We start from the raw sequence: 27,780 nt of genomic DNA on the forward strand, positions 1-27,780 counted from the left end.
AGGTTCCACAGCTCAAAGTGTCGCTGAACGCATCGTCGAAAGTGTTTGGGGTTTGTGGCGCTGGCGTGACCACATAGTGGCGATAACCCTTGCTCGGTTCCTGACTTAAACGTTGAAGCGAGTTTTGCTTGAGGTAGAGATGGCAGTGTCGACGAATCTAGTGGCTCAAGTTAGTTGTTAAAAGAACTTGGTTTAAAGATTTAAATTTAATAATATTTCAGGTTCAATTGTTTCAAATAAATTATAACGACATTGTGACGTAGGATTTACATAACAATGTAACCAAATTTGGATTAATATCAATTATATTAAATTGGATTTTAATCAGTGCCAGCAAAGTACTGACGTCATAGATTAAGGCACGTCACGCCCAAGTGCTGACGCCATACATCAGGTGACGTCACAGCCAAGTACTAACGTCATACATCGGGTAACATTACAGCCAAGTACTAACGTCATAAATTAAGGCACGTCACAGCCGAGTACTGACGTCATACATCAAGGTATGTCACACCCAAGTGCTGACGTCATAGATCAGGTGACGTCATAATTTGTTTTTAATTATTTTAAACTTACGAGAATCGTTGTGATGGCGCACGTTGTAACAATAAGAAACAATGACGGAACAATAACGAACCATGCCCACTCGTCTAATATGACGTCATCAACTTTCGAACTTGTTTGTGGTAACAGTGTCGTCGTCGCTACGTCATTAAAATAACATTATTACGTCATCTCAAATATATTTAAATTTAAACAGTTTAAATATGTTCAAAAATGTAATTAGTTTCATGCGTCACAATAACTATTAGTTACGTCATAATAGAGCGATTTACGAACCGTCGATAGGAATTGTGACCGAACACGTTAAGTAAGGGTTTTCCCCCGGATCGATAACTATTGTTCGTGAGTTGTAGAAAGCTCTCACGGATACGTCATAACTCCTGTTCTCCGTGATACCTTCCGTGATCGTGATAAAACTCACGTTCGTGACTCGTTCGTGTCTCACCGACGTCAGACCCAATGACGTAGCTACGTCCTCAATGACGTCACCGTACTCTAAGTTGTAATTGTATCTGCGTTAAAAAAAAGGGTTGACTTTAAAAAGTGTTTACTTTAAAAAGTATTTACCTTAATAGTGTTTACCTTTAAAAGTGTTAACTCTAAAAGTGTTTATCTTAAAAGTTTCTACCGATAAAAGTGTCTACCTTAAAAGTGTTTACCTTAAAAGTTTTTACCGTTAAAAGTGTCTACCTTAAAAGTTTCTACTTTAAAAGTGTTTACCTTAAAACTTCGTTTTCGTAATCTGCGTTGACGTAATCGCGAAAATCGTTCTCGGCGGAAGGATACAACAATTTATATTCATCCGCGCTAAACCAACTCACGATAAAATATTTAATCGTCTCCGATTTGTTCGGGAAAGCTGTCGTGAAATGCCACGTCACTCTAATGCTTTGTGACGTCATCGGTGAACAAACAATCGGAAATAGTCCGTCACAAATAAACGAATCTGTGAATTTTCGAACAAACTTAATTTTTCCTCTAATTTAATAAAAACTTCGTTTTTTTGCGACAAATTCAACAATTAACAAATAATTGAATCTTTTAATTAAATATTAATTAAAATTTTACCCAAAAACTTTAAAATTTAGTTTTAAACACTTACAAGAACTTAAAAAATAAAACAAAATCAATTTTATTCGCATTCAGTTTTTCAACTTTCCACTAACAATCTTTAAACTATTAATTTCCGCGATTCAATCCGCTTCGTTGGTCGCGTAGGGTGTGTTTGTGATGTCATAGTAACCTTTGTTGAGCGACAATTTAGAGATAATGTGTGATTATGCATCTCATAATAAATCAAAACTATTTTTATCGAATTGTGACGTCACAAAATAAAACGCGTAACAACAACATCTATTATTGCGTCATTAATTAAACATATTAATTAAAAAAATGTCGATTTTTAACATTGCAATTGTTAGATAGTAGATAAAACGACTATGTACTGTGACGTAATAATAGATAGGAAATACCTGCATTGTCCTGCTTAGGATGTGACTCAAGCATCTACAGCGCGCGTAGGATTTTGAATTTTTGTTATTTAAACTAGTTTAAGATTTTCGAGCGGTTTGGAGTAGATGCAAACTTAAATCTTAGTTTGAGTTTTTATTCGAGTTTAAGTTACCGATAACACGATTGAGTTTGGGTTTTGTCTCGTATATGACGTCATAATCATAACATTGTTCTATATTTTATTTAACTTATTTGTTTACAATTGGCTTTAAATAACAGAGGTAGCTGTGGAAATAATAAAATGTGTTTTAGTTAATGTTTTAAAGTAAAAAGTTGCAATTAAGACTTGTTGTTAACTGGTTAAACTGAGGTATTAAGATTTGTTAATAAAGGAAAAAATTTAATGCAGTTAAAAACAACCTCTGCAGTTTAGTTTATATTACAATGCTTTGTTGAGCGCTTAATCAGTAGCTTAATTATCGGGCAATTATAATCTATAATATCCCAAACTGGCAAAGTTAACTCGAGACTGGATTGGAGTAACTGATGTTACCCTATGTTTAAGTTGTGAAGTTGACCTTCCCACATCGAGGATAAACGAATATTAAACTATTTTTGCAGCCATAAACAAAACTGAATATTTCAGGGTTAAGTTGTTATGGAATCCATAATGGAGAGTAACGTGGATGCTACGGATTCAGCGGATGAGGAATTTACTTCGATAAATGATCCGCCAGCTCCGTAAGTTCAAAGATTTAAATTTATTTTAATTTTTATTAATTGGTTAATAATTAAAAGAATTATTTATAAAATAAAAGCTTTAAAGTAAAGAAGAACAGTTTATTAAGCCACATATAACTTTATACAGAAAGGAAACCTGACTCATCTTTAACAATAACTTATTGTTGTTGTAATAATGCATTCAACTATGACGTCACAAACTATTAAAACAACACATTCTTGAGCTTATATATAACTTTAAATGACTTTGTGTTTTTTGTTTCAGTGACGTCACAAATTGAATTCGTAATTTTAAAAATAATATTTTGAACTTTAGGTTGACCCCGGGACTTTCCCCGCCCCCGATCGATAACCTGAGTTTAAGTGGGACCCTCAAACGGGGGTTTAAAGTTCCGAGCAAGGACCAGTCCGACACCATCAGCCTCAGTGGCGCTCTTAAGGTATGACGTCAAAAAACCATTAATTGTTTGAATAAAAGTTTAAGCTTCATTGGTTGTGACGTAACAATTATTCACATTATTTTGACGTCACAATAAAAATGTAAAAATTATAATTTAAAATTTAATTGTTACGTCATAGAGAGGATTGCGTAAGCATGGAATGAAGAGCGAGTTGTCGCCGTACGAAACATCTCCGCGAACCTCGAAAAGATTTAGTTTTAAATCTCCCAAAAAAAACAAACATAATAGTGACGACACAATCAGCATAACAAGTAAAAGAGGTGACGTCATTTTTCTAATTTTTTTTTCAATTTGTACTCTATACTAATTTTAATAACTGCAAACCAACGAAAATAGCAATTATATATCAGCAGCGTGGTGTAGTGGCAAATACATTTCTACACCACCATGAGGTTCTGGGTTCGATCCCCAGTGATCCCATGCTGTAGTGCCGTTGAGTAAGGCGCTATAAACAGTATGAACTTCTGCTAAGCCAGCACTTAATCAGCAGATTAATTATCGCGCAGTTATAATCTATAATATCCCAAGTAACACAGGCAACTCAAGACCGAGTGGGGTAACTGATGTTACTCTATGTTTAGGTCGTGTAGTCGTCCTTTTCACATATTGAGATTAAAGATGTACAAATAAATATAAATAAAAAATAAAACTTTTTAAATGGATTTAATGTGAACCCCTTCTTACCCCAACCCTCTTGGTTAACTAGCTAAAAAAATATATTTTACTACGACCAGGTGCCAGTATAACCTGCTATTTATTTGTTTATTATGTTTCTGATTTTTGCTTAAAATAGAAACTTCGGTGAGTTGTTTATACATGGACGTTACATCATAAAAGCAGTGGAAATTAAACCCAGATTGTTGTTATTTTGTTTTATAATTTACCGTTTATTATGCATGTTATTTATTAGGGCGTTGGAAGCAAAAAATAAGTTAGCAAGAGTAATGTTTAATATATTATCACCTTTAGATCGTAGCAGCAAATCTTTGAAAGCAAGTGACGTCATGAATAACGGGAGTATTTATGACGACACAATAAGCGTTATTGATGGAATGATAATTAACACAGCCCCGATTAGACAAGAAGGTATACAATTTTTATTTTTTTACGATTTAATATTTTGTATATTATATATAACAGCATTTTTTTAAATTCTTAGAGCAATTAGTAATTATTATCAGGATAATTATCGGGGAATTATAATCTATAATATCCTAAACTAGCAATGTCAATTAGAGACTGGGTCGGGGTAACAAATGTTACTCCATGTTTAAATGGGAGGATTATTACGCCTCGTTCGATTAGGAACCCGCTTTAGCGCTCGCTTTTTCGTAGCCCGGTTAGCTCAGCCGGTAGAGCGTTGGACTTTTAATCCAACGGTCAAGGGTTCAAGTCCCTTATCGGGCGCTTTTTTGTTTTAATTTTTTTAACGTGTTTTGTGTTTTGCGGAATCGTTTTTAAATATTGAAATATTTTTTTTAAAGTTTAATTTAAAATTTAATGTAATTTAGACAATATTATTTAACTTAAAACTTGTTTAAAATACATATTACAGACTGGAATATCTAATACACTTTTTGATAATATTAACATATTTAAAACACAATATTTAATTTATTTAAAGTAATAATTTTATTATTACCGGCAGCGTGGTGTAGTGGTAAGAACACTTGCTACACCGCACATGGGGTCGTGGGTTCAATCCCCACTGATCTCATGCTGTAGCGCCCTTGAGTAAGGCGCTATAAACGGTATGAACTCCTGCTGAGCCAGTACTTAATCAGCAGCATAATAACCGGGCAATTATAATCTATAATATCCCAAACTGCCACAGGCAACTCGAGACTGGGTCGGGGTAACTGATGTTACTCTATGTTTAGGTCGCGCATTCGACTTTCCCACATGGAAGATAAAGATATATACAAAAAAAAATAAATAAATATTAATTAAAAACTTTTTAAAAAAATCAAATTTGCGATTACCACCAAAATTCGGAAGTAATTTGTAAACAATCAAAGTCACTGAGGCGTAAACAAAATAAAATTTATCCTCAAACAAATAAACCTGAAGGAATGTAAACTAAACTGCGGAACTAAATTAAGTTATAAGCCATAGCGAGTTTAACTTTAAAAGAAAGATTAAGTGAAACGAAAATGGCGAGTTTTAATAAAACAAGTTACTTTAAGAATACTGTTCCGTTAGAAATGACCGGTAACTAAAGTTTTTTTAGAATTTTTTAAAAGTTTAATATAACACAATTAACCAAAACACAATTTTGAATTGTTATTTAATTATTTAACTAAGCTTATCTAATTATTTATTAATGTTTTGTGATTATTTAAAAGCTTAAATTGTTTTTTAATAAACAAAAATTAAAAGTGTAAAAATTGATAATTATAACTAGTTTTTAACCTGCTATATTTTTATGTTTAAATTGTTATAAAATTTTGTTTTTATTATTTCAGAGGGAATCCGAGACACGATCGGACGTAAAAACCTCGTGACCTTGAAGAAAATGATCAAATTAGATCGGCCACAGGGGGATCGAACAGATGCAAAAGTTTTGGTAAAATTTAAATATTTTTGGTGATATAAAATAACCAACTTTACAGCTTGTTGGGTTGATATATTAACTTAACTTAATCTTTAGTTTTTTTGTTTGTTTATAAATATTTATCCTCGATGTGGAAAGGTCGAATTCACAACCTAAAAATAGTGTAACAACAGTTACCCCGACCCAGTCTTGAGTTGACTTCAGCAGTTTGGAATATTATGGATTATAATTGCCCAAGTTGACTTTATCCAGTTTAGTATGGGACTGACTTTAGTTTATCTTTAATTACAAGATAAATAAAATACATAAGTTTTAAATATGACTTTTAATATTAAATAATTCAGGCCTATACTAAAAGTTAATTTTTGTAATTATTTTGAAAAGTAATTATTAAAAATTTGTTAATTTCCAAATTTAAACTTTTATGTTTAACAATTCCTTCCTCTAAAGGAAGTTATTAAAGTTTAATTATCCGTTGTTAGATTAATTAGTTTTGTATATCCAGTTTTGAAATGCTTTAATATATTAACCACATATACTTATATTTATTAATTCTTTACAACTATTTTTAGTTATTTCAATATTAATAAACTTTTAAATTAATTTTTTACTGTATTTGTATTTTTAAAGTTATTTTTTGTATTTTTTTTAGGTTTTAACGCCGTACAGGTGTCAGATATTAGGAGTTAAAGCCCCATTTAAGGTAAAAATTATTTTAAAATACTTGGAATATTTCATTTACAATAAGTTGAATACTTGTGATTATTTATTTTTGTTATATTTTATTTTAGTTGGAAGCTGATTTCCATTTTCTTGAGATTAAAGCGATGGATTCTCCATCACCTGAGAGGGTTAGTTGTGTCTTGTGTTTAAGTTTACAATTAAGTGGATAAATCAATTTAAAAGGGATTCTCGGTTTAATCCCCACTGCTTTCACCTTTCAAATAAGCGCTATAAACAATATAGACTTCTGCTGAGCCAGCACTTAATCAGCAGCTTAATTATCAGGCAATTATAATCTATAATATCCCAAACTGCCACAAGCAACTTAAGACTGGGCCGGGGTAACAAATGTTACTCTATGTTGAGTTGGTGAAGTCGACCTTTCCACATTGAGGATAAATAAATCTGAAATATTATTAAAAATTTAAGTAAGATAAAGCTAGGAATCTAAATACACTTATAAAAAATTAAACTAAATATTTATCCTCAGTTGATCATCTCAACAACGGATGCAAAGATCTACTTTATGCAGATGATCGGAACTGATGATGCAGATCACATCATTGGAAGAGTCACGCTCTCGCTTCGAACGATCTTCCCAGGAGTTGCTCTTTCGTGAGTTTGTTTTTATTTTACTTATTATCCCAACTTAGATTTTGGGTAACTTGTTGTTTTTTGTTGAATTATAAGCTTAATCTTTGGGTTTGTATATATTACATTAAACACTAACAATATATGAAGAAGTTTAATGGACAATATTTATTTATGTCCAATTTGTAGGCCAAAAAAAAAAATAAAACTGAAATTTGTGGTGTGCAGGTAAATTATTGTTGGCAAATATTAGTTGAGAGTTGTGACTATATTATGATAATTAAAATGCAGTTTATAAAGTGCGCTATCAACTGGGTGCATTATTGGTAGGGATAGAACCAATAAAAATTTTAGGACTGATTAAATTTTGTTCAAAATTTCAACTTTGCAGAATCATGTTTTATAAAATATTTCAGTTTCGCCTTTTTGTTAAATTGTTGACCAAGTTGTTTTCTATTGTTGTAAACAATCCCCATTGTCTGATTCATGAATAACAATGCCTACTATGTTGTAATCGTTTTATGACCTTGTTATTTCGCTGTTAGTTTTATTATTTTATAAAATTTTGTTGTAATTGTAAACTTTTCTGCAAAACTAGACAATTAATTTGTTAACTAGAAAATTTTTTAATATTTTTTCTAAATTAAAATTTTTGTTTGTAGTCGAATCTTAAAAGCGTCGTTGGAGCCTCTAGGTCGTCAGAAGGTTATTCAAACCATGCTCAATCAAGCGGATCAACTGGAACCGGGTCCGTGTGGTAACTTTTCTGAGATGTATCGATGTGTTTGCGATTATCTCGGCTCCCCAGTTAGAGAAGATGTAGAGTGGGTGAGTTAATAACTTTCTTGAATTTAGGATTTTTTTTTGGTGTTTAGGTTTTTTTATTTCAACTTGTTTTCCTTCAAGTGTAAATAACAATGGCATACCTTTTATTATGCAAATTTGTTTTATGATGTCACAATAATAAAATTAGGGAAATTTTCCATTTTATTAATTTTTTAGTCTAAGTCAACTTTAACAATTTAAAACATAGTTTTAGTTCCTTATTTTGGTAAAACTAAAGAGGTTACTTTTTGCTATAAATGTTAACTATTTGATCTATTTTTGTTGTGTTTGTTTAACTCTAAGGTGGGAAAGGCTAAACATAGAGTAACATAAGTTACCCTGACCCTTTCTCGAGTTGCCTGTGGCAGTTTGGGATATTATAGATTATAATTGGCCGATAATTAAACTACTGATTTAGTGCTGACTCAGCAGGAGTTCATATCGTTTATAGTGCCTTACTTAAGGTTGTTACAGCATGGAAGCAGTAGGGATTAAACCTAAGACTTAATGTATTGAAGTCAAGGGTTTAATTACTCCAATACTGCCAGTTATTTAATAAATTAACCCTTTTTTTTTTCAGGACGTGGATACAATTTATTTGTCACAAAATTGTCGCGAAATAAATTTAAAAGATTTTGATTTACCAGAAACCAGGTATTTACAAAAGTTTTAGTATTCATTTAAATAAAAAATCAATTTACATTTGTAAAATAAAAAGCAATATTTTTCACTAATTAGTTTTAATTAACAGAGATATTATCCCCATCATTCTTCTGATGAAGTTTAACAAATGGTTTGAGGGTCTGGTTGCTAGAGGAACAAAATTGGTAAGAATTTAATTTTCAAAGTTTTTGTAAATACCATTAATTAACATTTTTTTAGTATATTTGTATATATCGGACTTGTTTGACAATATATAATATATATATATATATAAGCTTACAGAATAAATAAAAAAAGGCTTTTTGTGGTTTATCAAGAGCAAATATTGGTTAAGAGTTGTAACCATATTACAACAGTTGAAATCTCAACTATTTACTATTACTCGTAATCTAGATTTACAATTAAAATTAAATGAGCTAAAAGGTTTCGGGTTTGAGCCGCACCAATGTCACACTATTCGCCTCTAAACCCGGCGTTTACGGATAGCTTAAACACGTCCCAAACCACACACCCTTACCCGATAAAAAATATCAAAACCTATAACCTTAAGGTGATATGATAAAAAAAATTAAATTAAATTATTAGTTATATTTACTTTACAGTCGGGAGAAGTTTTGGAATTCATTCTGAAGGTCGTTAGAAAGTCGCACAATTTAAAGGAGTTGGTTCTGGAAGGGGTCGGAATAAAAAGGTAATTAAGGGTTGATTTATTGTTATGTAGGAAGTCATGGGTTGTGATAAATTAATGAAGCCCTGTGTTATTGTATTAAGTGAAAACCCTAAAATAATTGTCTGAGATGCCATAACTTTTTAAACACCAGCGGCTTTGTGTAGAAATTAGGCTCTTGGCTTCACTATATGAGGTCTCGGGTTCGGTCCTTACTGCTCTCATGCCGTAGCACTCTTGAGTGATGCACTATAAATGGTATAAACTTCTGCTGAGTCAGCACTTAATCAGCAGCTTAATTATCGAGCAATTTTAATCAATAATATTCCAAACTGCTACAGGCAACTTGAGACTGGGTCAGGGTAACAAATGTTACTCTATGTTTATTAATTTTTGAATTTGTTAAAGCTCAAGACTAGGGCATAGTAGTGAGGGTTTAATTTAACTTGATTAATATAATTTTTAGTGAATTTGCCCAAAAACTAGCGAGCAACATAGTAGAGAACAAAGAGAGTGGGATCCAGGTTTTAAACCTCTCCTCCAACCAGCTGGAGGACAAAGGGATCCTCTACCTAAGTGGAGCTCTTCCTACCATTAAGCATGGGAGCATCAGTCATCTTAACGTGGCACGAACAGGTTTGTTAAATTTGATTATTTATTTCTGTCGGGTTTTGGTTAAATTTGGTGGATTGTTAATTGTTAATTAGTTAATTGGTAATTAAAAAACTTAAACTTTGTATCGAACCCTTAATTTTGGGTTAACTTTTAAAATCATTGGGTCTATTAACTTTAGTTACATTGTGATGTCTTTAGTTTAAGTTTGTTAATTAACATTTTTACGAACAAACCTAATAACAAACATTATTTTTACTACTGCTGTTCAGTTAAATTTAAATTTCATGATATCTTGCCATTTAATTATAGTTAAACTACTGCTTTTGTTTGGTTGTTTTTATATATATAATTTTATTCATGATGTGGAAAGGTTGACTTTACAACCTAAACATAAAGTAACATCAATTACCCCGCTCCAGTCTCGAGTTAACTTTAGTAGTTTGGGATATTATAAATTATAATTGTCCGATAACTATTTTGCTGGTTAAGTATTGGCTCAGCAGAAGTTCATACTGTTTATCGGTAGATAATTGGGGATCGAACCCAAACCTTATGTAGTGTAGCAAGTGTTCTTACTACTACACCATGCTGCCAGTTATAACAGGATTGATTAAATTAAATTTTTTTGTTTTAATATCAGGTCTCACAGCCAAGGGCATCACTGGATTATGTCAATCCTTAAGGTCAAGTTCAAATATCATGAAAACCTTGACCTCACTTAACCTTTCTGGGAACCCAATCAAAACTGACGAAGCTGAGGTAAAGGTTAAAGATGATCAAAAAAATTTTAATTTTTTCATTAATTTTTTTATGTTACCGATATAGTTCTAAGTTTGTGATAACATAGAAAGTACTAGCTTGTATTGACTACGCTAACTTAGTACTTTCCACATCACACGAAAAATATGGTAACCTGGTTTTTTATGTTAATCATTTTCCAGTATTTTTGAAAATTAAATTGTAAGTACCACAGACATTTTTTAAAGGTTCTAAAGCTATTTTATGATTCAGTGTCAACCATACTAACATGCTATATACATCACTTACAAAATTGCAAAACTCTCCAATATAGCACCTAAAAGATTTGATTTAAATTGTTAACCTTTATGGTTTAGGGTTTGTACAACTTTTTGTCAAGCGAGAATAACCTGAAAGAACTCGATCTTTCGTCGACTGAATGTGCCATCGAGATGGTGAGGATAAACTTTTAAATTTCAATATTTTAATCGTCCTAAAAGATTTTAAAAATGATTTATTTTGTAACATAATTTTTATACATTGTTACCATTTGTGAAAACTTATATTTTAAAATTCTTTAATTAAGTGATATGGTGTTGTATAATAAACTAGGCATACCAAGAGCTGGATTTAAACTCAAGACCTCAGGCCTTTGTTTTAATGCAAATTGTGTTCTTAAAAATACAGTCATTTTACAAGCAGTGAGAATCAAACCAAGGGTCTTAGGCTCTAAAACAACTGTTAACCTTATAAAAGTTTAAATATAAATAGTTATAGTAAACTTTAATGTTTAGTACGTCAGTGCGATGGCGAAGGGTTGCACCTCTCACCTGGAGAATATTCTGCTTTCGAGAAATCATTTCTACGGAAAGTAAGAACAAAATATTTCAATTAATTTCGCCAAATTCTAAAATTTTTGCGATGAATTTTTACTTTGTATTTTCTGTAATTAATTATTTTAATTATACGCAATTTGTAATTACTAAAAGCATGATTGGGTAGTCTTGACTAATAACTATACTGTGACGATGTGAATATCACATTGTGATGTCATCAAGTTATTGTTACATCACAGAACGTCATCAGACCACAAATATCCTTCCTATTTGGAGGACGATTATTCACTCATCAGGTTAATTTCTCTTTTATTTGCTAACAATCGAGTTTAAATACAGGTTTGTATGTGACTGTGATGTCATAGAACAAACTAGTGTGATGTTATTCTAGTAATAATTGGGCTGAATATTAATTTAAAGCATGAATTTAATTTTGTTTAACAAAACTCCACCTTTCCAAATATTAACTTTAAGCTGGGTTTAAACTGTTTGTGCACTTTAACTTTGTTTTTGCAGTTTTGTTTTTGTAACTAATTATTAACAAACTAATTAATTTTAACATTTTAGGAGAAATAAGGATTTGACGATCCCAGCTTCTTTTCAAGAGGTAAAATATTTTGGTTTATTTCCTAACTTTTAATTTTAATAAAGAACTTGCTAGCAGTGGGAATCAAACCCAGGATTTTAAGTCTTACTCAAGGATGCTTAAAAAAGGGAATCAAACTTGAAACCTTAGGTCTTACTTGGGATTGCTACAACATGTAAAAATTAAACTCAGAACCTTATTTTTTTTAAATATTTAATATTAAAATAATTTTTAAGTTAGGATTGTTGTTCATGTAATTTATTTAAACAATAAAATTTTTATTTAATTTTTAGTTTTTTAAGAAAACTGAGGCTCTTCGTTTTCTTGATCTTTCACAAATTAAAATGCCACCAGAGGCGCTAAAGTAAGTAATATGATGTCTTACCCAAATATACTTTAACACTATTTTAATGTCATGTTAAAAAGTATTTTTATGACGTATAAACTGACAGCATGGTGTAGTGGTTGGGACACTACATGAGGTCGTGGGTTTGATCACCACTGTTTCTATACTGTACGTTCTTAGGTAAGGTGCTATAAATAGTATGAGCTAACAATTGATCAGCAGCTTTATCCCAAACTGCCAAAAGCACAAAAAAAGACTGGGTCAGGGTAACTGATGTTACTCTATGTTTAGGTCGTGAAGTTGATCTCCACATCAAGGATAAAGGTTTATATAAAAAAAAAGGTTTCTGATAACAAGTTATCTTATTTAACAGGTTAATGTTGGAGGGATTACAAAACAATGGAACAAAAGATTTGAAAGTTTCTTTGAACCTCGCTTCATGTGAGGTTAGTATATTAATTTTCACAACTTTACTGTTTATATTATTATTTATAAGTTTTGAAGGTCTTGGGTTTAATTTCCACTGCTACCATGCTGTGGGTGCACTTGAGTTGGGGTTATCAGTTGATTTAAATGGGTTAAAAAACAATCAGTAGGGTAGGGTGAACAAAATATTAACTGGTACAACTTAAGACTGGGTTGGGGTGATGAAAGTGACCCCATAACATGAAACCCATTAAAGGTTATAAAGTGCACAAATGCAGGCTACAAAAAATAATGTTTTAAATTCTTGTTTTTGAAGTTGAAACAGTCTGGAAGTCAGGTGTTGCAAGGTCATATCGGAACGCTCACAAATGTCGTTAGTTTGGATATCACCGACAACTCCATCGACAAAGAAATAGTTCAACTACTTGCTTGGATACAGGTTAGTAGATAAGTTTAAATAAGTTAATGTTAACTATTTATAACATAGTAATAACAAAGTTACAGGTAAAATAAAAATTGGCAAAAAAATATAAAATTAAAAATAAATTATGTTGATGGTTGATGTTAAAATATTTAAATATTTGTTAGCAAAATCATGGACTAAAAGAGTTGAAAATTGGTCGGAACTTTAGTGGAATTAAACCTAAAAATATGAGGAAAGTAATGGAGAGTTTTGTGGAACTAATACAAGAAGAAGATTCCGTAAATATTTAACTTTTACTCTAAAATAATTAGAGTTTAAAATATTTTCAATTTAAAGTCTAAATGCACAGAAACAATATTTTAATTTAATACTGATAAAATCTATTTTACTTTTTTTGTCTTTATCCTCGATGTGGGAAGGTCGACTTTTTGACCTTAACATAGAGTAACATCGGTTACCCCGACCCAGTCTCAAGTTGCCTGTGGCAGTTTTGGGATATTATAGATTATAATTGCCTAATAATTAAGCTGCTGATTAAGTACTGGCTCAGCAGGAGTTTATGCTGTTAATAGCACCTTACTAAAGTGTGCTACAGCATGAAAGCAGTGGGGATCGAACCCAGGAACTCATGTAGTATTTTAACCACTACATCATGTGGCCAGCCTATAACAAAATATTTTAATTTAAACCAGGGTTTAGAAAGTTTATCGATTGCTGATTCAAAATCCCGAGAATTCCTTTATTTATTGCTGGGTTGCATTGGAAGCAACACTTCGCTAACATCACTAGATATCAGGTTAATATATAAAAACCATTGTTCATATTGATTTAATCAACAACATTTAAAACTTATTATTTTAATTTCAGTGGGAACGGAATGTTCGACAGTGGTGCCAGGATTCTGGCCAAATCTCTGCAAATAAATTCCAAACTTCGAATCTTGAAACTTGATCGAAATAATTTGACCTCGTACGGATTTCATGAGATTGCAAACGCTCTTGAGAAGTAAGTGGTTGTGATCTCATAAGTGGTTGTGATGTCATAAGTGGTTGTGATGCCAAAAGTGGTTGTGATGCCAAAAGTGGTTGTGATGCCAAAAGTGGTTGTGATGTCATAAGTGGTTGTGATGTCATAAGTGTTTGTGATGTCATGAATGGTTGTGATGTCATAAGCTGGTTTTGATGTCATGTGGTTGTGTTATCACGTGGTAATGATGTCATAAGTTGGTTGTGATGTCATAAATGGTTGTGAGGTCATGATTGGCTGTGATGTCATAAGCTGGTTGTGATGTCATGTGGTTGTGTTATCACGTGGTAATGATGTCATAAGTTGGTTGTGATGTCATAAATGGTTGTGATTCCATGAATGGTTGTGATGTCATAAGCTGGTTTTGATGTCATGTGGTTGTGTTATCATGTGGTAATGATGTCATAAGTTGGTTGTGATGTCATAAGTGGTTGTGATGCCATAAGCTGTTTGTAATGTCATAAATGGTTGTGATGTCATAAATGGTTGTGATGTCATAAATGATTGTAATGTCATAAGTGGTTGTGAGGTCATGAATGGTTGTGATGTCATCAGTGGTTGTGATGTCATAAATGTTACAATAGAAAGTAAAAGTAAAATTTTTAAATGAAAAAAATGGGAATGTTAATTTCTTTTCGCAGAAAAGTTTACATTTATAACCCAGTATTAACCACGTAAGTAAAAATAAAACAATTTCTTCCTATAGAAACTACACATTAAGATACATGCCCTACCCTGTTAATGATGCCATCGCAGCGATGAAGCACAACCCAGAACGAGCTCAAACGAGTTTGGCTCGCATCCAGGATCTGTTGTTGAGGAACGCTAACATGAACAAGGGGAGTAACGATCAACAGTTCCGCTTGCAGAAAGTGGTTACTAACACTGCTCAGCAGGTTCTTGATAAAGTTGCCGGTAATTAGTAATTTCATATTTATTTATCCTCAATATAGGTTAGGTAGTACAATTTTTGTAATCTAAACATAGAGTAACATTTGTTACTCTGACTCAGTCTTGAGTTGACTTTGTCAGTTGGGATATTGTAGATTATAATTGGCTCAGCAGGAGTTCATACTGTTTGTATTGCCTTACTCAAGGGCGCTAGAGAGCAGTTGGGATCTAACCCAAGATAGTTAGTACTGTGATGTCATTATAAAAAGATTGACAGAAAATGTTTTAAACACACAGAAAAGGTGGATGACACGGTTAATGCACTGGAGATTCTAGAAGTTGAATCAGCAGACAATGAAGTTGTCATCAATGCCAAAAAACTTGTGAAAGACGCCTGCAACTCAAAACAGGTGCAATAAAAAAAACTTAATTTAAATGAAAAAAAAAATTAAATTTTCAAACTGATTTTTTTGCTTTTTTTGCTTTGGTCCAGTTTAATTTCTGTTGACCAATCAATTGACGTTGTTGTGGTAACTATGACGTCATAAAAGTTGTTTAATTGATAACAATTTAGGAAACAATTAAGTTTCTGACACAAACAATTATAATGGTGGTGGTTTATTGAAATTAAAATTAAAACTTAATTTAAATTAATTTTTACAACTTTTTAAAACTTTTTAAACATAAAGATAAATTTTAAAGAACGTGTTTAAGTTTAAAATTTATAATAATATTAAATTTAGTGAAATTATCACATTTTTGAGATTAGGATTTTAACCCCCTTTATTTAAATTAAATAAACCCAACCTAGCAGTGACCTTTCAATCTTGATCAAGATTTAAAATTGAAAAAATATTTTAAAGCAACCAAAACAGTTTTGAAAGTTTTAGTATCAAGTGTTTAAAATTTTTTGTGATGTCATAATAGTTATTATCGGATATCTATGGACTCGGTATGGAGAAATCAGTTGGTGTGACATCACAATTACAAACAAAGATCAACGAAATGGCCGCAAATATGGATTTGATGGTTCAACAACATGTTGAGGTAACTACTTTCAATTATAGTAACTACTTAAAAACAGGGTAACTACTTTAATTTATGGTAACTACTTTATTTATAGTAACTACTTTAAATCACAGTAACTACTTTAAATCACAGTAACTACTTTAAATCACATTAACTGCTTTAAATCATGGTAACTACTTTAAATTATAGTAACTACTTTTTTAAATTATAGTAACTACTTTTTTTTTAAATTATAGCAACTACCTTTTTAATAAGTTTTTTTTAATAAATTAATAAATTGATTTTTTTTTAATAAATTAATAATTGATAAATCAACTACTTTTTTATCTCCAGAGCACAATTTCATCGATGTCTAAGAATGCTGAGGCAGCTTGCCCACATATCTTCGAGGTAGCTACTTTTTGCCTTAAAAGTGCTTACTTTTTTAAATTTTCGATTTTTTCATAATAAAGCCAAAAATAAGCTTATTAATTTTAATTAAGGATATAAGCGATGAAATCACGTCGTCAGTGAACGAAAAATGTCAGCTTCCGAAAGATTGTGTTAAAAATCACGTTGTACAAAATTCTGGGACTGAAATCGTCAACAAAGTCAGGTTCGTGACTGAACAACTTTTCAAAAAATGTAAAACTTGTAGTAGTAGTGGTTACAACACTTGGCTTCATTACATGAGATCTTGGGTTTGATTCCTTCTGATTTAATGCCGTAGCGCCCTTAAGTAAGGAGCTATAAACGGTATAAACTCCTGCTGAGCCAGCACTTAATCAGCAGCTTAATTATCAGGCAATTATAATCTATAATATCCCAAACTGCCACAGGCAACTCGAGACTGGGTCGAAGTAACAAATGTTACTCCATGTTTAGGTTGTGAAGTCGTCCTTTAAAATCGTGTTAATATCTTGTCGGTTACATTTCTATTTCAAAATTTACTTTTTTTGATAATGTATTGACCAAATTAATTTTAACCTTTTTTTATGATTACAGTGAATTGAATCTGGCGATTGCAACTTTAATCTCGGACAAAGTGACCGACAAACTTCTCGCTGCTTTATCGCAATGCAATCTTTCATTGGTGAGTTTACATTATTTTGTACCTTATAAGGGTTCTTCTAATTAAAAGACTTTAAGTAAATTTCATGTTTTGACATTTTTTTGTGTTTTGTTATTTATATATATATAGTTAGTTTTAATTTAGCAAATCTTTTTATAAATGATATTTTATTTAAAAGTCTATTATTATAAAACAAAAACCATTATATTTTGTTATATTTAGATTTTTAAATAATTTTAATTACTTAATTTAGGCAAATTTATTTTTAGATTACAGTTTATTATCACTATATAAGTATTTAAACTTTAGAATAAAGGCTAGAGTCATATCATGAAATATTACGCGGAAATATTTGACTTTTGGAATTATTTATAAGACAAGCAGTGTTTATAATTTGTTATCATAAAGGTTATTGTGACATCACACCTGTGCACTGTGATGTCATAATCACATCCTGTTTGTTATTATCAAGCTAGTGTTAGTTAGTTTATAATAATCATGGGTTTGTTAGTTTCAAGATTTAGAAATTATTTTTTTAATTTTGTTTCGGGATCTTCGACTTCCTATCAACATGTTGTCAAGGTGAGTTATGATGTCATAATAAGTTATGAGATCATAATAGAAAGGTTATAATGTCTTTACAGAATAGTTTTGTTTTAAATTTTAGCAAATAACGGAAAAATGCACAAATTTAAATGAATTTAAAATTATCTAGCATGAAAATGTGATAATAAAGTTTAATAAAATATGTTTTCAGAAAGGGTATCTTTAGTAGAAATCGACTTACAATATACATAGCTTGAGTTTATATAAGTGTTTGGTATTAAAAAAAAAATTATTGAAATAAAGTTTAGTGTAAGGATAATAATTAATTAATTACAATTAACTTTTAAAACCTAGGTCAAGGTCGGTTTGTTATTTTTTGAGAATAAACTTGATAATGGCATTGCAATTGATTTATGACATCACAATAAAATGACATCAGAACAATAGACTAATGACATCACAATAAAATGATGACATCACAATAACATGATGACATCACAATAAAACAATGACATCACAATAAAATGATGGAATCACAATAAAATAATGACATCACAATAAAATGACATCAGAACAATAGACTAATGACATCACAATAAAATGATGACATCACAATTGTATTTAGACGGAACAATTGAACAAACACAAGAAGCAACCTCCACCTAGTGAGGAAGGGGAAACACCGGATGGGTTACTCCCCACTATGAGAAGAGAGAGAGCGGCCAGTGTGGCAAAGAGGAAGTTGAGACCGACAGTGGAAGTTGGTGAGTTCATGAGGTTCTAATTTCTTGGATTTTTATCAGTTTTGCTGATTTAAAACTTTTATATTGTTGATATATTTATATATATCTTTATCCTCGATGTGGAAAGGTCGAATGCCGGACCTAAACATAGAGTAACATCAGTTACCCCAACCCAGTCTTAAGTTGACTTTGGCAGTTTGGGATATTATAGAGATTATAATTTCCCGATAATTAAGCTGCTTATTGATTTTAATAAATTTTTAAATTAGTCCAACTAACTCTAAATTTTAATAAATTTAAGGATAATAATTTTTGGTTAATTAATTAACTAAAATTTAATAATTGATTAGTTTAAAAAAAAATTTAAATTTTTGAGGATCATATTTGTTTATTGAATTTTTATATTATTATGATGCAATAAACAGACAAACGTCACGTGGTATGTCAGCTGTTTTGAGTTGTTTAAGCAGTTGTTATTGTGACGTCATAAGGTTTTAACGCGAGCTTCGCTGAAAAATCTCGACATTTAAATTTATGTTGTAGTCGAGTTAGGGTTAAGTTGATTATTTGTATAGTGACGTCACATTCGCATTGTTATTTAACAATAGAAGAAATATTTGAAGGTAAATTTTTAAAAGTTGGCAAAATATAAAATTGTTTTAATCTTATGTTCGCTTGAGCGCGTTGGTATTATGACGTCATGGAGGTTGTTGATATTGCGATGTTAGTATTCAGCTCAGGTCAGATGTTATACGGAGATTTAATTGTTGAGATGTTTGAACAAATTAATTTAACTTTAAATAAAATGTTTGTTGAACTTGAGACTTTTGCGGTTAATTTGTTTGTTTATCACTTTAGTTGTTTAATTACAAATTGTTTAATTTCGGAATATTTAAAACAAATAAAAAAAATAAATTGGTAAAGTGTTTTGACGTCAGCATCAGTGACGTAGTAATAATAATGACGTTAAAACGGACGTTAAAGTTATATCTAATTCATTGCCTTGTTTTTTTGTGACGTAATAATGTTATATTTATTACAGATGAGAAGACGATCGATTCCAGGTTAGGGGAATTACCGGCCCCACCTCACAGCGACGACGACGTCATCACTGACATCACGGTCGTCGATCCTTACCACAACGAGAGAGTAAAGGAAAGAAAAAGGAAGAAGGCATTGGCGGAGAAGAAAGCGATGGATGAGAAGAGAATCGAAGAAGAGAACGAGGAGAAGAAGGTCGAAATAGGAGAGAGCGAGGAGAAGAAGGTTAAAATAGGAGAGAACGAAGAGAAGAAGGTTGAAATGGAAGAAAAGGAAGAGAAGAAGGCCGAGAAAGAGAAGGCTGATGACATAGACGGGAAAACCCCTGTCGGTGACGTCATGAGCCAATTGTCGGAACCTGTTGGAGCAAAAAAGCTCGAACACATCACAAAGGTAAGTGTGACGTCACATGCTGTTCTAAAGATCAATCTATAATGACTTTATAATTATGTACTTGTGACATCACAGAACCGAGCACGTGGTCCTCAAACGCGAAGAGGTCGACGACCTCCAAATAAAGTTCAAAGGTCGACTCAACAAGACGTCGACGACTTCTTTACAACGAAGTATTTAATTGTTGTTTTATTGTGACGTCAATTTTTAGTGTTGCCAAATAATATTTAAATTTACTTTTCAGTGTTGCCAAATCATATTTTAAATTTATTTTTCAGTGTTGCCAAATAATATTTTAAATTTATTGTTTCAGTGTTGCCAAATAATATTTAAATTTACTTTTTCAGTGTTGCCAACACAGATTTTTCAGCGACCCCAGATCGAGAGGAAGAAGAAAAATTAAAAGTTAAAGAAAAAATGGAGAAAAAAAGTAAATTGTGACGTCATAGTATTAAATAATTAACCTTACTTTTAATGTGACGTAATCTAACCAATAACGTCATACAGAGACAATGCGGCCACCTGGTGGTATGGGAGGAATGTTATTGACTCCTGACATGCTCAAGAAAAAGAAGGAGGAAGCTACTCCTACGTCACCGCGTGATGACGTCAACAACAACGATGCGGACGAGGTAAATGTGACATCATAGTGGGGTGTTTATTAAAAATTAACTTAAATCACAATTCATTCTTTGTTAATGACGTCATAATATGTTACGTCACAGAGCGAAACAAAGGAAGAGCGACCCAAGCGACCAAAGGGGGCGATGGTTCACCCAGAAATGGGGTTCGGGGGAAATTTGTTGGCCGAGATGAAGTTAAAGAAGTTAAACAAAAAGGTGAAAATAATTTGGATGGGAATTTAACCCTGGACCTCTAGTGTTAAAACAAATTCTAATTTTGCAGACAACCGAACCCGAAGATGCCAAGTCGCTAAAGAAAACCCCCGAAGGTGATTCCCCTGCTTTCGGACCCGGAATGTTGAAGAAATCGGTGAAGTCCCCAAAACACGAGAACAACAATAACAACAACAACAACAAATCCTCGTTTCTATCCAGATTAAAATCGAAACCCGAACCGAATAAAAGTAAGTCGATGACGTCATTTTACGTAACTGTGACGTCATTTATTTTCAAAAATTTAAAAAAATTATTTTTTATGTGACGTCATATTTCGATGACGTAAACGATTTAATGACGTCATAATTTTTGTTTCAGACAAACCTTTGATGCCCCCGAAGGTTGCGCTTAAAGGGAAACCCCCTCCCTTACCCACCAAACCGAAACCAACTTTGATCAAATTAGGTTTGTGACATCATAATTGGGACGTAACACGCTTCATTGTTGTTAATAAAGTTAATTAAAAACAATTTTTCTAATTTAATTTATTTTTATTGTTTTTAGAGCAAGGCAAACAACGTCCAGTGTCAGGTTAGTTTAACTTGTAAGTTTTTTTTAAACTTTTTTTTCCTAATTCGGTTTTCAGGTTCTGGGTTCGATCCCCACTGCTCTCAAGCTGTGGTACCCTTGAATAAAGTGTTTTGCATTTATAAAGTCATAAATTTACCCAATTTTCCTATATCCCATATCGAGGATAAATTTTTATTAAAAAAATATATTTTTTGGAAAAGTTCTAAATAATTTTGTCTCGTTTGATCTTTAATTTATTTGTTTAATTCTAGAATTTATTCATCCTCCGTCTACGTCATCGGCGTTGGTGCGTGACCGAACTGCTAGTTGGGGAAAAACCCATGACAAGAAAGGTTTGTGACGTCATCTATGCTGTTTAATTACGTCATATTTTAAAATTACATTTTGTTTATTACAGATGCTAAGTGAGTTTTATATTTTTGGTGCAAATATTTGTTTCCGCTAGACGCCGCCTCAGAGCACTGTGTTCTACATTCCCACGAGAACAACAAAATATGACGTCACATCGATCAATTGTTTTATTCCTTCCATGTTTATATCTTGTTTTTTTGACGTCACATCTTTTTAGTTAAGATTATGACGTACTCATTTGCACTATTATGACGTCAACATAAGTTAATCGCTGTAACGAGTTCGCTTCCTCTATTTCAAGTGGTGATTTATCATTTTAATCGGGTTTATTATTACGTCATAGTTATATCTTGTATTCCACGCTTCAGTGCTTATTATGACGTAATAAAAAATATATTTAAAGGCACGTGACGTAATGAGAAACCGATTGTTACAAAGGTCACGTGATAAAGTTAATTAAGAGATAGTAATTTAATATGGTTTGTGAAGGTGAAACTTGAGTCAAATCTAGATAAATTCAACCCAGAATGAGTGAAAAAGTAAGTTTTGAGTTGTGAGAAGTTTCGCAAGTTAAAGTGTTTAAGTTGGGTGTTTAAAAATGTCTGGCAGGTATTCCTTATGTACTAGAAATAACGCATCTACATTTTAGAGATAATAAAATAACGAAAATAAAAACAAATACAACAAAATTGCAGAATAATGGGAGAATTTGGTTTTTAAATTTGACATTTTTTTAAGATATTTTAAGTTAAATTCGAATAAACATAAACTTGTTTGTCTTAATCTGTCTATAAATTTAACGCATTTTCAAAAGTTATTAAAATAATATTACATAATTATTTATTTAAATAAAAGTTTATTAACTTCAATTTCTAATAAAAAAGGTCAAATACTATTTAATTTAGGTTTAAAAAAATGTTTTAATTGATTAACTAATATTTCAAAATAATTTTTCGGTTAAGCGTACCCGTAACCAAAGCTTTAACTTAGGGTTAAGCCAATCTAAGCATTTTAGCAAGAACCACAAATAGCTTTATTTTAGGCTTAACCTAGGCTCAAGATTTCGATGTTCAACTAACAGTTGGTAAAGTTTAAATGGGAGGCCTCCCACAGACAATGGGAGGCCAAGCACTTCTCCGTACGTGGATATTCATTGGTTTTATAAGCGCGTCTGATCAGCTTGTAGTGCCTTTAGGCCGATGGCTTTGATCGACTGTTCGCTTTTTTGAATATCGGATCACCTACGCTATGGCAGGAACTGTTTTTCCCTAAATTGGCATAGTTTTAAAGCTTCAGTCCGTTTTAGTAGTCAGGTGCCTTCCTAGGTTTTGTGGTAGATGTCTTGTGCTTCAGTCTTAGTAGTTGGTTGCTTGCTAGGTTTTTTGGTAGATGTCTTGCGCTTCAGTCTTAGTAGTTGGTCGCTTGCTAGGTTTTTTGGTAGATGTCTTGACCTACAGTCTAAGTAGTTAGGTTGCTTGCTAGGTTTTTTGGTAGATGTCTTGCACTACAGTCTAAGTAGTTAGGTCGCTTGCTAGGTTTTTTAGTAGATGTCTTGCGCTTCAGTCTTAGTAGTTAGGTTGCTTGCTAGTTTTTTTGGTAGATGTCTTGCGCTTCAGTCTCAGTAGTAAGGTCGCTTGCTAGGTTTTGTGGTAGATGTCTTGTGCTTCAGTCTTAGTAGTTAGGGTGCTTGCTAGGTTTTTTGGTAGATGTCTTACGCTTCAGTCTTAGTAGTTAGGTTGCTTGCTAGGTTTTTTGGTAGATGTCTTGTGCTTTAGTCTTAGTAGTTAGGTTGCTTGCTAGGTTTTTTGGTAGATGTCTTGCACTACAGTCTTAGTAGTTAGGTTGCTTGCTAGGTTTTTTGGTAGATGTCTTGTGCTTTAGTCTTAGTAGTTAGGTTGCTTGCTAGGTTTTTTGGTAGATGTCTTGTGCTTTAGCCTTAGTAGTTAGGTCGCTTGCTAGGTTTTGTGGTAGATGTGTTGTGCTTTAGTCTTAGTAGTTAGGTTGCTTGCTAGGTTTTTTGGTAGATGTCTTGTGCTTCAGTCTTAGTAGTTAGGTCGCTTGCCAGGTTTTTTGGTAGATGTCTTGTGCTTTAGTCTTAGTAGTTAGGTTGCTTGCTAGGTTTTTTGGTAGATGTCTTGTGCTTCAGTCTTAGTAGTTAGGTCGCTTGCCAGGTTTTTTGGTAGATGTCTTGTGCTTCAGTCTTAGTAGTTAGGTCGCTTGCTAGGTTTTTTGGTAGATGTGTTGCGCTTTAGTCTTAATAGTTAGGTTGCTTGTTAGGTTTTTTGGTGGATGTTTTGCACCACAGTCTTAGTAGTTAGGTTGCTTGCTAGGTTTTTTGGTAGATGTCTTGCATTACAGTCTTAGTAGTTGGTCGCTTGCTAGGTTTTTTGGTAGATGTCTTGCATTACAGTATTAGAAGTTAGGGACAGGGTGCTTTCTAGGTTTTGTGGTAGATGTCTTGCGCTTCATTCTTAGTAGTTAGGTCGCTTGCTAAGTTTTTTGGTAGATGTCTTGCGCTTTAGTCTTAGTAGTTAGGTCGCTTGCTAGGTTTTTTGGTAGATGTCTTGCGCTACAGTCTTAGTAGTTAGGTTGCTTGCTAGGTTTTTTGGTAGTTGTCTTGCGCTTCAGTCTTAGTAGTTGGGCGCTTGCTAGGTTTTTTGATAGATGTCTTGCACTACAGTCTTAGTAGTTAGGTCGCTTGCTAGGTTTTGTGGTAGATGTCTTGTGCTTCAGTCTTAGTAGTTAGGGTGCTTGCTAGGTTTTTTGGTAGATGTCTTGCACTACAGTCTTAGTAGTTAGGTCGCTTGCTAGGTTTTGTGGTAGATGTCTTGTGCTTCAGTCTTAGTAGTTAGGTTGCTTGCTAGGTTTTTTGGTAGATGTCTTGCACTACAGTCTTAGTAGTTAGGTCGCTTGCTAGGTTTTGTGGTAGATGTCTTGTGCTTTAGTCTTAGTAGTTAGGTTGCTTGCTAGGTTTTTTGGTAGATGTCTTGTGCTTCAGTCTTAGTAGTTAGGTTGCTTGCTAGGTTTTTTGGTAGATGTCTTGTGCTTCAGTCTTAGTAGTTGGTTGCTTGCTAGGTTTTTTGGTAGATGTCTTGCGCTTCAGTCTTAGTAGTTGGTCGCTTGCTAGGTTTTGTGGTAGATGTCTTGTGCTTTAGTCTTAGTAGTTGGTCGCTTGCTAGGTTTTGTGGTAGATGTCTTGCGCTTCAGTCTTAGTAGTTGGTCGCTTGCTAGGTTTTGTGGTAGATGTCTTGCACTACAGTCTTAGTAGTTAGGTTGCTTGCTAGGTTTTTTGGTAGATGTCTTGTGCTTTATTCTTAGTAGTTAGGTCGCTTGCTAGGTTTTGTGGTAGATGTCTTGTGCTTTAGTCTTAGTAGTTAGGTTGCTTGCTAGGTTTTTTGGTAGATGTCTTGCGCTTTAGTCTTAGTAGTTAGGTCGCTTGCTAGGTTTTGTGGTAGATGTCTTGTGCTTTAGTCTTAGTAGTTAGGTTGCTTGCTAGGTTTTTTGGTAGATGTCTTGTGCTTCAGTCTTAGTAGTTGGTTGCTTGCTAGGTTTTTTGGTAGATGTCTTGTGCTTCAGTCTTAGTAGTTGGTTGCTTGCTAGGTTTTTTGGTAGATGTCTTGCGCTTCAGTCTTAGTAGTTGGTCGCTTGCTAGGTTTTGTGGTAGATGTCTTGTGCTTTAGTCTTAGTAGTTGGTCGCTTGCTAGGTTTTGTGGTAGATGTCTTGCGCTTCAGTCTTAGTAGTTGGTCGCTTGCTAGGTTTTGTGGTAGATGTCTTGCACTACAGTCTTAGTAGTTAGGTTGCTTGCTAGGTTTTTTGGTAGATGTCTTGTGCTTTATTCTTAGTAGTTAGGTCGCTTGCTAGGTTTTGTGGTAGATGTCTTGTGCTTTAGTCTTAGTAGTTAGGTTGCTTGCTAGGTTTTTTGGTAGATGTCTTGCGCTTTAGTCTTAGTAGTTAGGTCGCTTGCTAGGTTTTTTGGTAGATGTCTTGTGTTTCAGTCTTAGTAGTTAGGTCGCTTGCTAGGTTTTTTGGTAGATGTGTTGCGCTTTAGTCTTAATAGTTACATCGCTTGCTAGGTTTTTTGGTAGATGTCTTGTGCTTCAGTCTTAGTAGTTAGGTCGCTTGCTAGGTTTTTTGGTTGATGTCTTGCGCTTTAGTCTTAGTAGTTAGGTCGCTTGCTAGGTTTTTTGGTTGATGTCTTGCACTACAGTCTTAGTAGTTAGGGACAGGGTGCTTTCTAAGTTTTGTGGTAGATGTCTTGCGCTTCAGTCTTAGTAGTTAGGTCGCTTGCTAGGTTTTTTGGTTGATGTCTTGCGCTTTAGTCTTAGTAGTTAGGTCGCTTGCTAGGTTTTTCGGTTGATGTCTTGCGCTTTAGTCTTATTAGTTAGGTCGCTTGCTAGGTTTTTTGGTTGATGTCTTGCGCTACAGTCTTAGTAGTTAGGTCGCTTGCTAGGTTTTTCGGTTGATGTCTTGCGCTTCAGTCTTAGTAGTTAGGTAGCTCGCTAGGTTTTTTGGTAGATGTTTTACGCTTCAGTTTTAGTAGTTAGGGTGCTTGCTAGGTTTTGTGGTAGATGTCTTACGCTTCAGTCTTAGTAGTTAGGTCGCTTGCTAGGTTTTTTGGTTGATGTCTTGCGCTTTAGTCTTATTAGTTAGGTCGCTTGCTGGGTTTTTTGGTAGATGTTTTACGCTTCAGTTTTAGTAGTTAGGGTGCTTGCTAGGTTTTTTGGTTGATGTCTTGCGCTTTAGTCTTAGTAGTTAGGTCGCTTGCTAGTTTTTTCGGTTGATGTCTTGCGCTTCAGTCTTAGTAGTTAGGTAGCTCGCTAGGTTTTTTGGTAGATGTTTTACGCTTCAGTTTTAGTAGTTAGGGTGCTTGCTAGGTTTTGTGGTAGATGTCTTACGCTTCAGTCTTAGTAGTTAGGTCGCTTGCTAGGTTTTTTGTTAGATGTGATGCGCTTGTTGTGTGTAGAGCTTGGTTTGTTTGTTATGAATTAAGTAAAGCTAGTTTAGTTACTTTTGCCTGAAACGTTCTTGATTTTTGTTCTGTTTAAAAGGTGTAAGCAAAGTTTAACTGATTTATTATGTAAAACTTTAACTGGTTGCTGTAAAGGTGAATTTGAATTGTAATATTTAAGAAAATTTAAAAGTTAGTATTAGTTACAATAACTTTATTTTGTAGACAAATGAACCTTGTGACGTAGCTTCAACTGGTTCGGTGGATGCTGACGTCATATGTAACAAGAAGGAAGATGACGTAACAAAGCATATAGACGACGGTATAAAGGACAAAGAAGAATACGTCACAATCAAAGCAGCTGCCTGCAACTGGTTAGAAGATGACGTCACAAACAACATGCCATCTTCATCTTTAAATACCGACGATGGCGTAGAAGATTGCCTATTTGATGACGTCACAACCAACATGCCAACTTCATTTTTATATACCCACAATGACGTAGAAGATTGGTTATTTGATGACGTCACAAGCAACGAAGGCGAGGAAGAACCGGACAAGTTGGTGAGTCTTGTTTTAAAATTTTTGGGTAAGTAAACAATCTAATTATTTTAATAAATAATTAATTAATATTTAATTGGCAGAATGAAAATCTCCAAAAGCTGGGAATTAAAAGCTCGAAAAATCTGAATGACGTCATAAGAGAACTAAAATTAAAATCTCGAGTTCAAAGTGAGTTTTGTCTTTTTGAATATGTATGATGCGTGACGTCAGTAAACACTGACGTCACCTGGTTTTATTTTTTAGTGTTTTAATTTTCAAACCTCTTAAAATATTTTGCCATAATTTCGGTTTTCGGGCAACTACTTTAAATTGGGTAAATACTTTAAATGCCCCCTTTCTAATAAGATGCCCCATTAGTAACTCTCCCCTCCTCTTGATTATTACATCAACGTTGTTTAAAAACAAAATGTTTTTGTTCAAACTTCGACGTAGTCGCGACAATTCGATCTCTTATTGTGACGTCACTATTATATTCAATTCCAACAACTCTCGTTAAACTACGATATATTTATTTATAAACAAGAAGTAAAAAAGGAACAAAAATTGTTGACAGT

General features: G+C 33.1%; 1 protein-coding gene across 4 annotated transcripts; it reads left to right on the forward strand.

Moving 5' to 3' along the window:
• The first annotated feature begins 2,280 nt into the window (after positions 1-2,280).
• Positions 2,281-22,111, forward strand: LOC145760524 (F-actin-uncapping protein LRRC16A-like). 4 transcript variants are annotated; one of them, XM_082574436.1, is made up of 42 exons: positions 2,281-2,297; positions 2,663-2,757; positions 3,074-3,197; positions 3,337-3,478; positions 4,188-4,304; positions 5,684-5,784; positions 6,425-6,475; positions 6,564-6,623; positions 6,986-7,110; positions 7,749-7,914; positions 8,492-8,565; positions 8,663-8,738; positions 9,177-9,265; positions 9,708-9,877; positions 10,497-10,615; positions 10,972-11,049; positions 11,389-11,465; positions 11,670-11,726; positions 11,998-12,037; positions 12,310-12,380; positions 12,736-12,808; positions 13,105-13,227; positions 13,377-13,490; positions 13,905-14,008; positions 14,080-14,217; positions 14,945-15,153; positions 15,427-15,539; positions 16,057-16,176; positions 16,492-16,548; positions 16,641-16,753; positions 17,143-17,230; positions 18,381-18,519; positions 19,541-19,932; positions 20,008-20,105; positions 20,280-20,362; positions 20,440-20,564; positions 20,658-20,771; positions 20,839-21,019; positions 21,150-21,236; positions 21,336-21,362; positions 21,614-21,694; positions 21,760-22,111. In XM_082574436.1, the coding sequence occupies exons 2-42, from the start codon at positions 2,675-2,677 to the stop codon at positions 21,768-21,770; spliced, it is 4,410 nt and encodes a 1,469-aa protein (XP_082430562.1). In that variant the 5' UTR covers positions 2,281-2,297; positions 2,663-2,674; the 3' UTR covers positions 21,771-22,111. The 4 variants fall into 4 exon arrangements, with proteins under 4 accessions (XP_082430562.1, XP_082430561.1, XP_082430563.1 ...); XM_082574435.1 differs by lacking the exon at positions 2,281-2,297 and adding an exon at positions 2,298-2,386; XM_082574437.1 differs by lacking the exons at positions 2,281-2,297; positions 11,670-11,726 and having other exon boundaries at positions 2,625-2,757.
• Positions 22,112-27,780: the final 5,669 nt, after the last annotated feature.

Source organism: Corella eumyota, chromosome 7 (genome assembly GCF_963082875.1).
Source record: "Corella eumyota chromosome 7, kaCorEumy4.1, whole genome shotgun sequence".
NCBI lineage: Eukaryota > Metazoa > Chordata > Ascidiacea > Phlebobranchia > Corellidae > Corella > Corella eumyota.

Bases quoted from the DNA above. Each gene is read 5' to 3' on its own strand.
- LOC145760524 (XM_082574436.1), top strand. From the start codon at position 2,675: ATGGAATCCATAATGGAGAGTAACGTGGATGCTACGGATTCAGCGGAT. The intron at 7,915-8,491 runs GTGAGTTAATAA...TTTTTTTTTCAG, and splicing joins TTAGAGAAGATGTAGAGTGG to GACGTGGATACAATTTATTT. The intron at 15,154-15,426 runs GTAATTAGTAAT...TTAAACACACAG, and splicing joins GGTTCTTGATAAAGTTGCCG to AAAAGGTGGATGACACGGTT.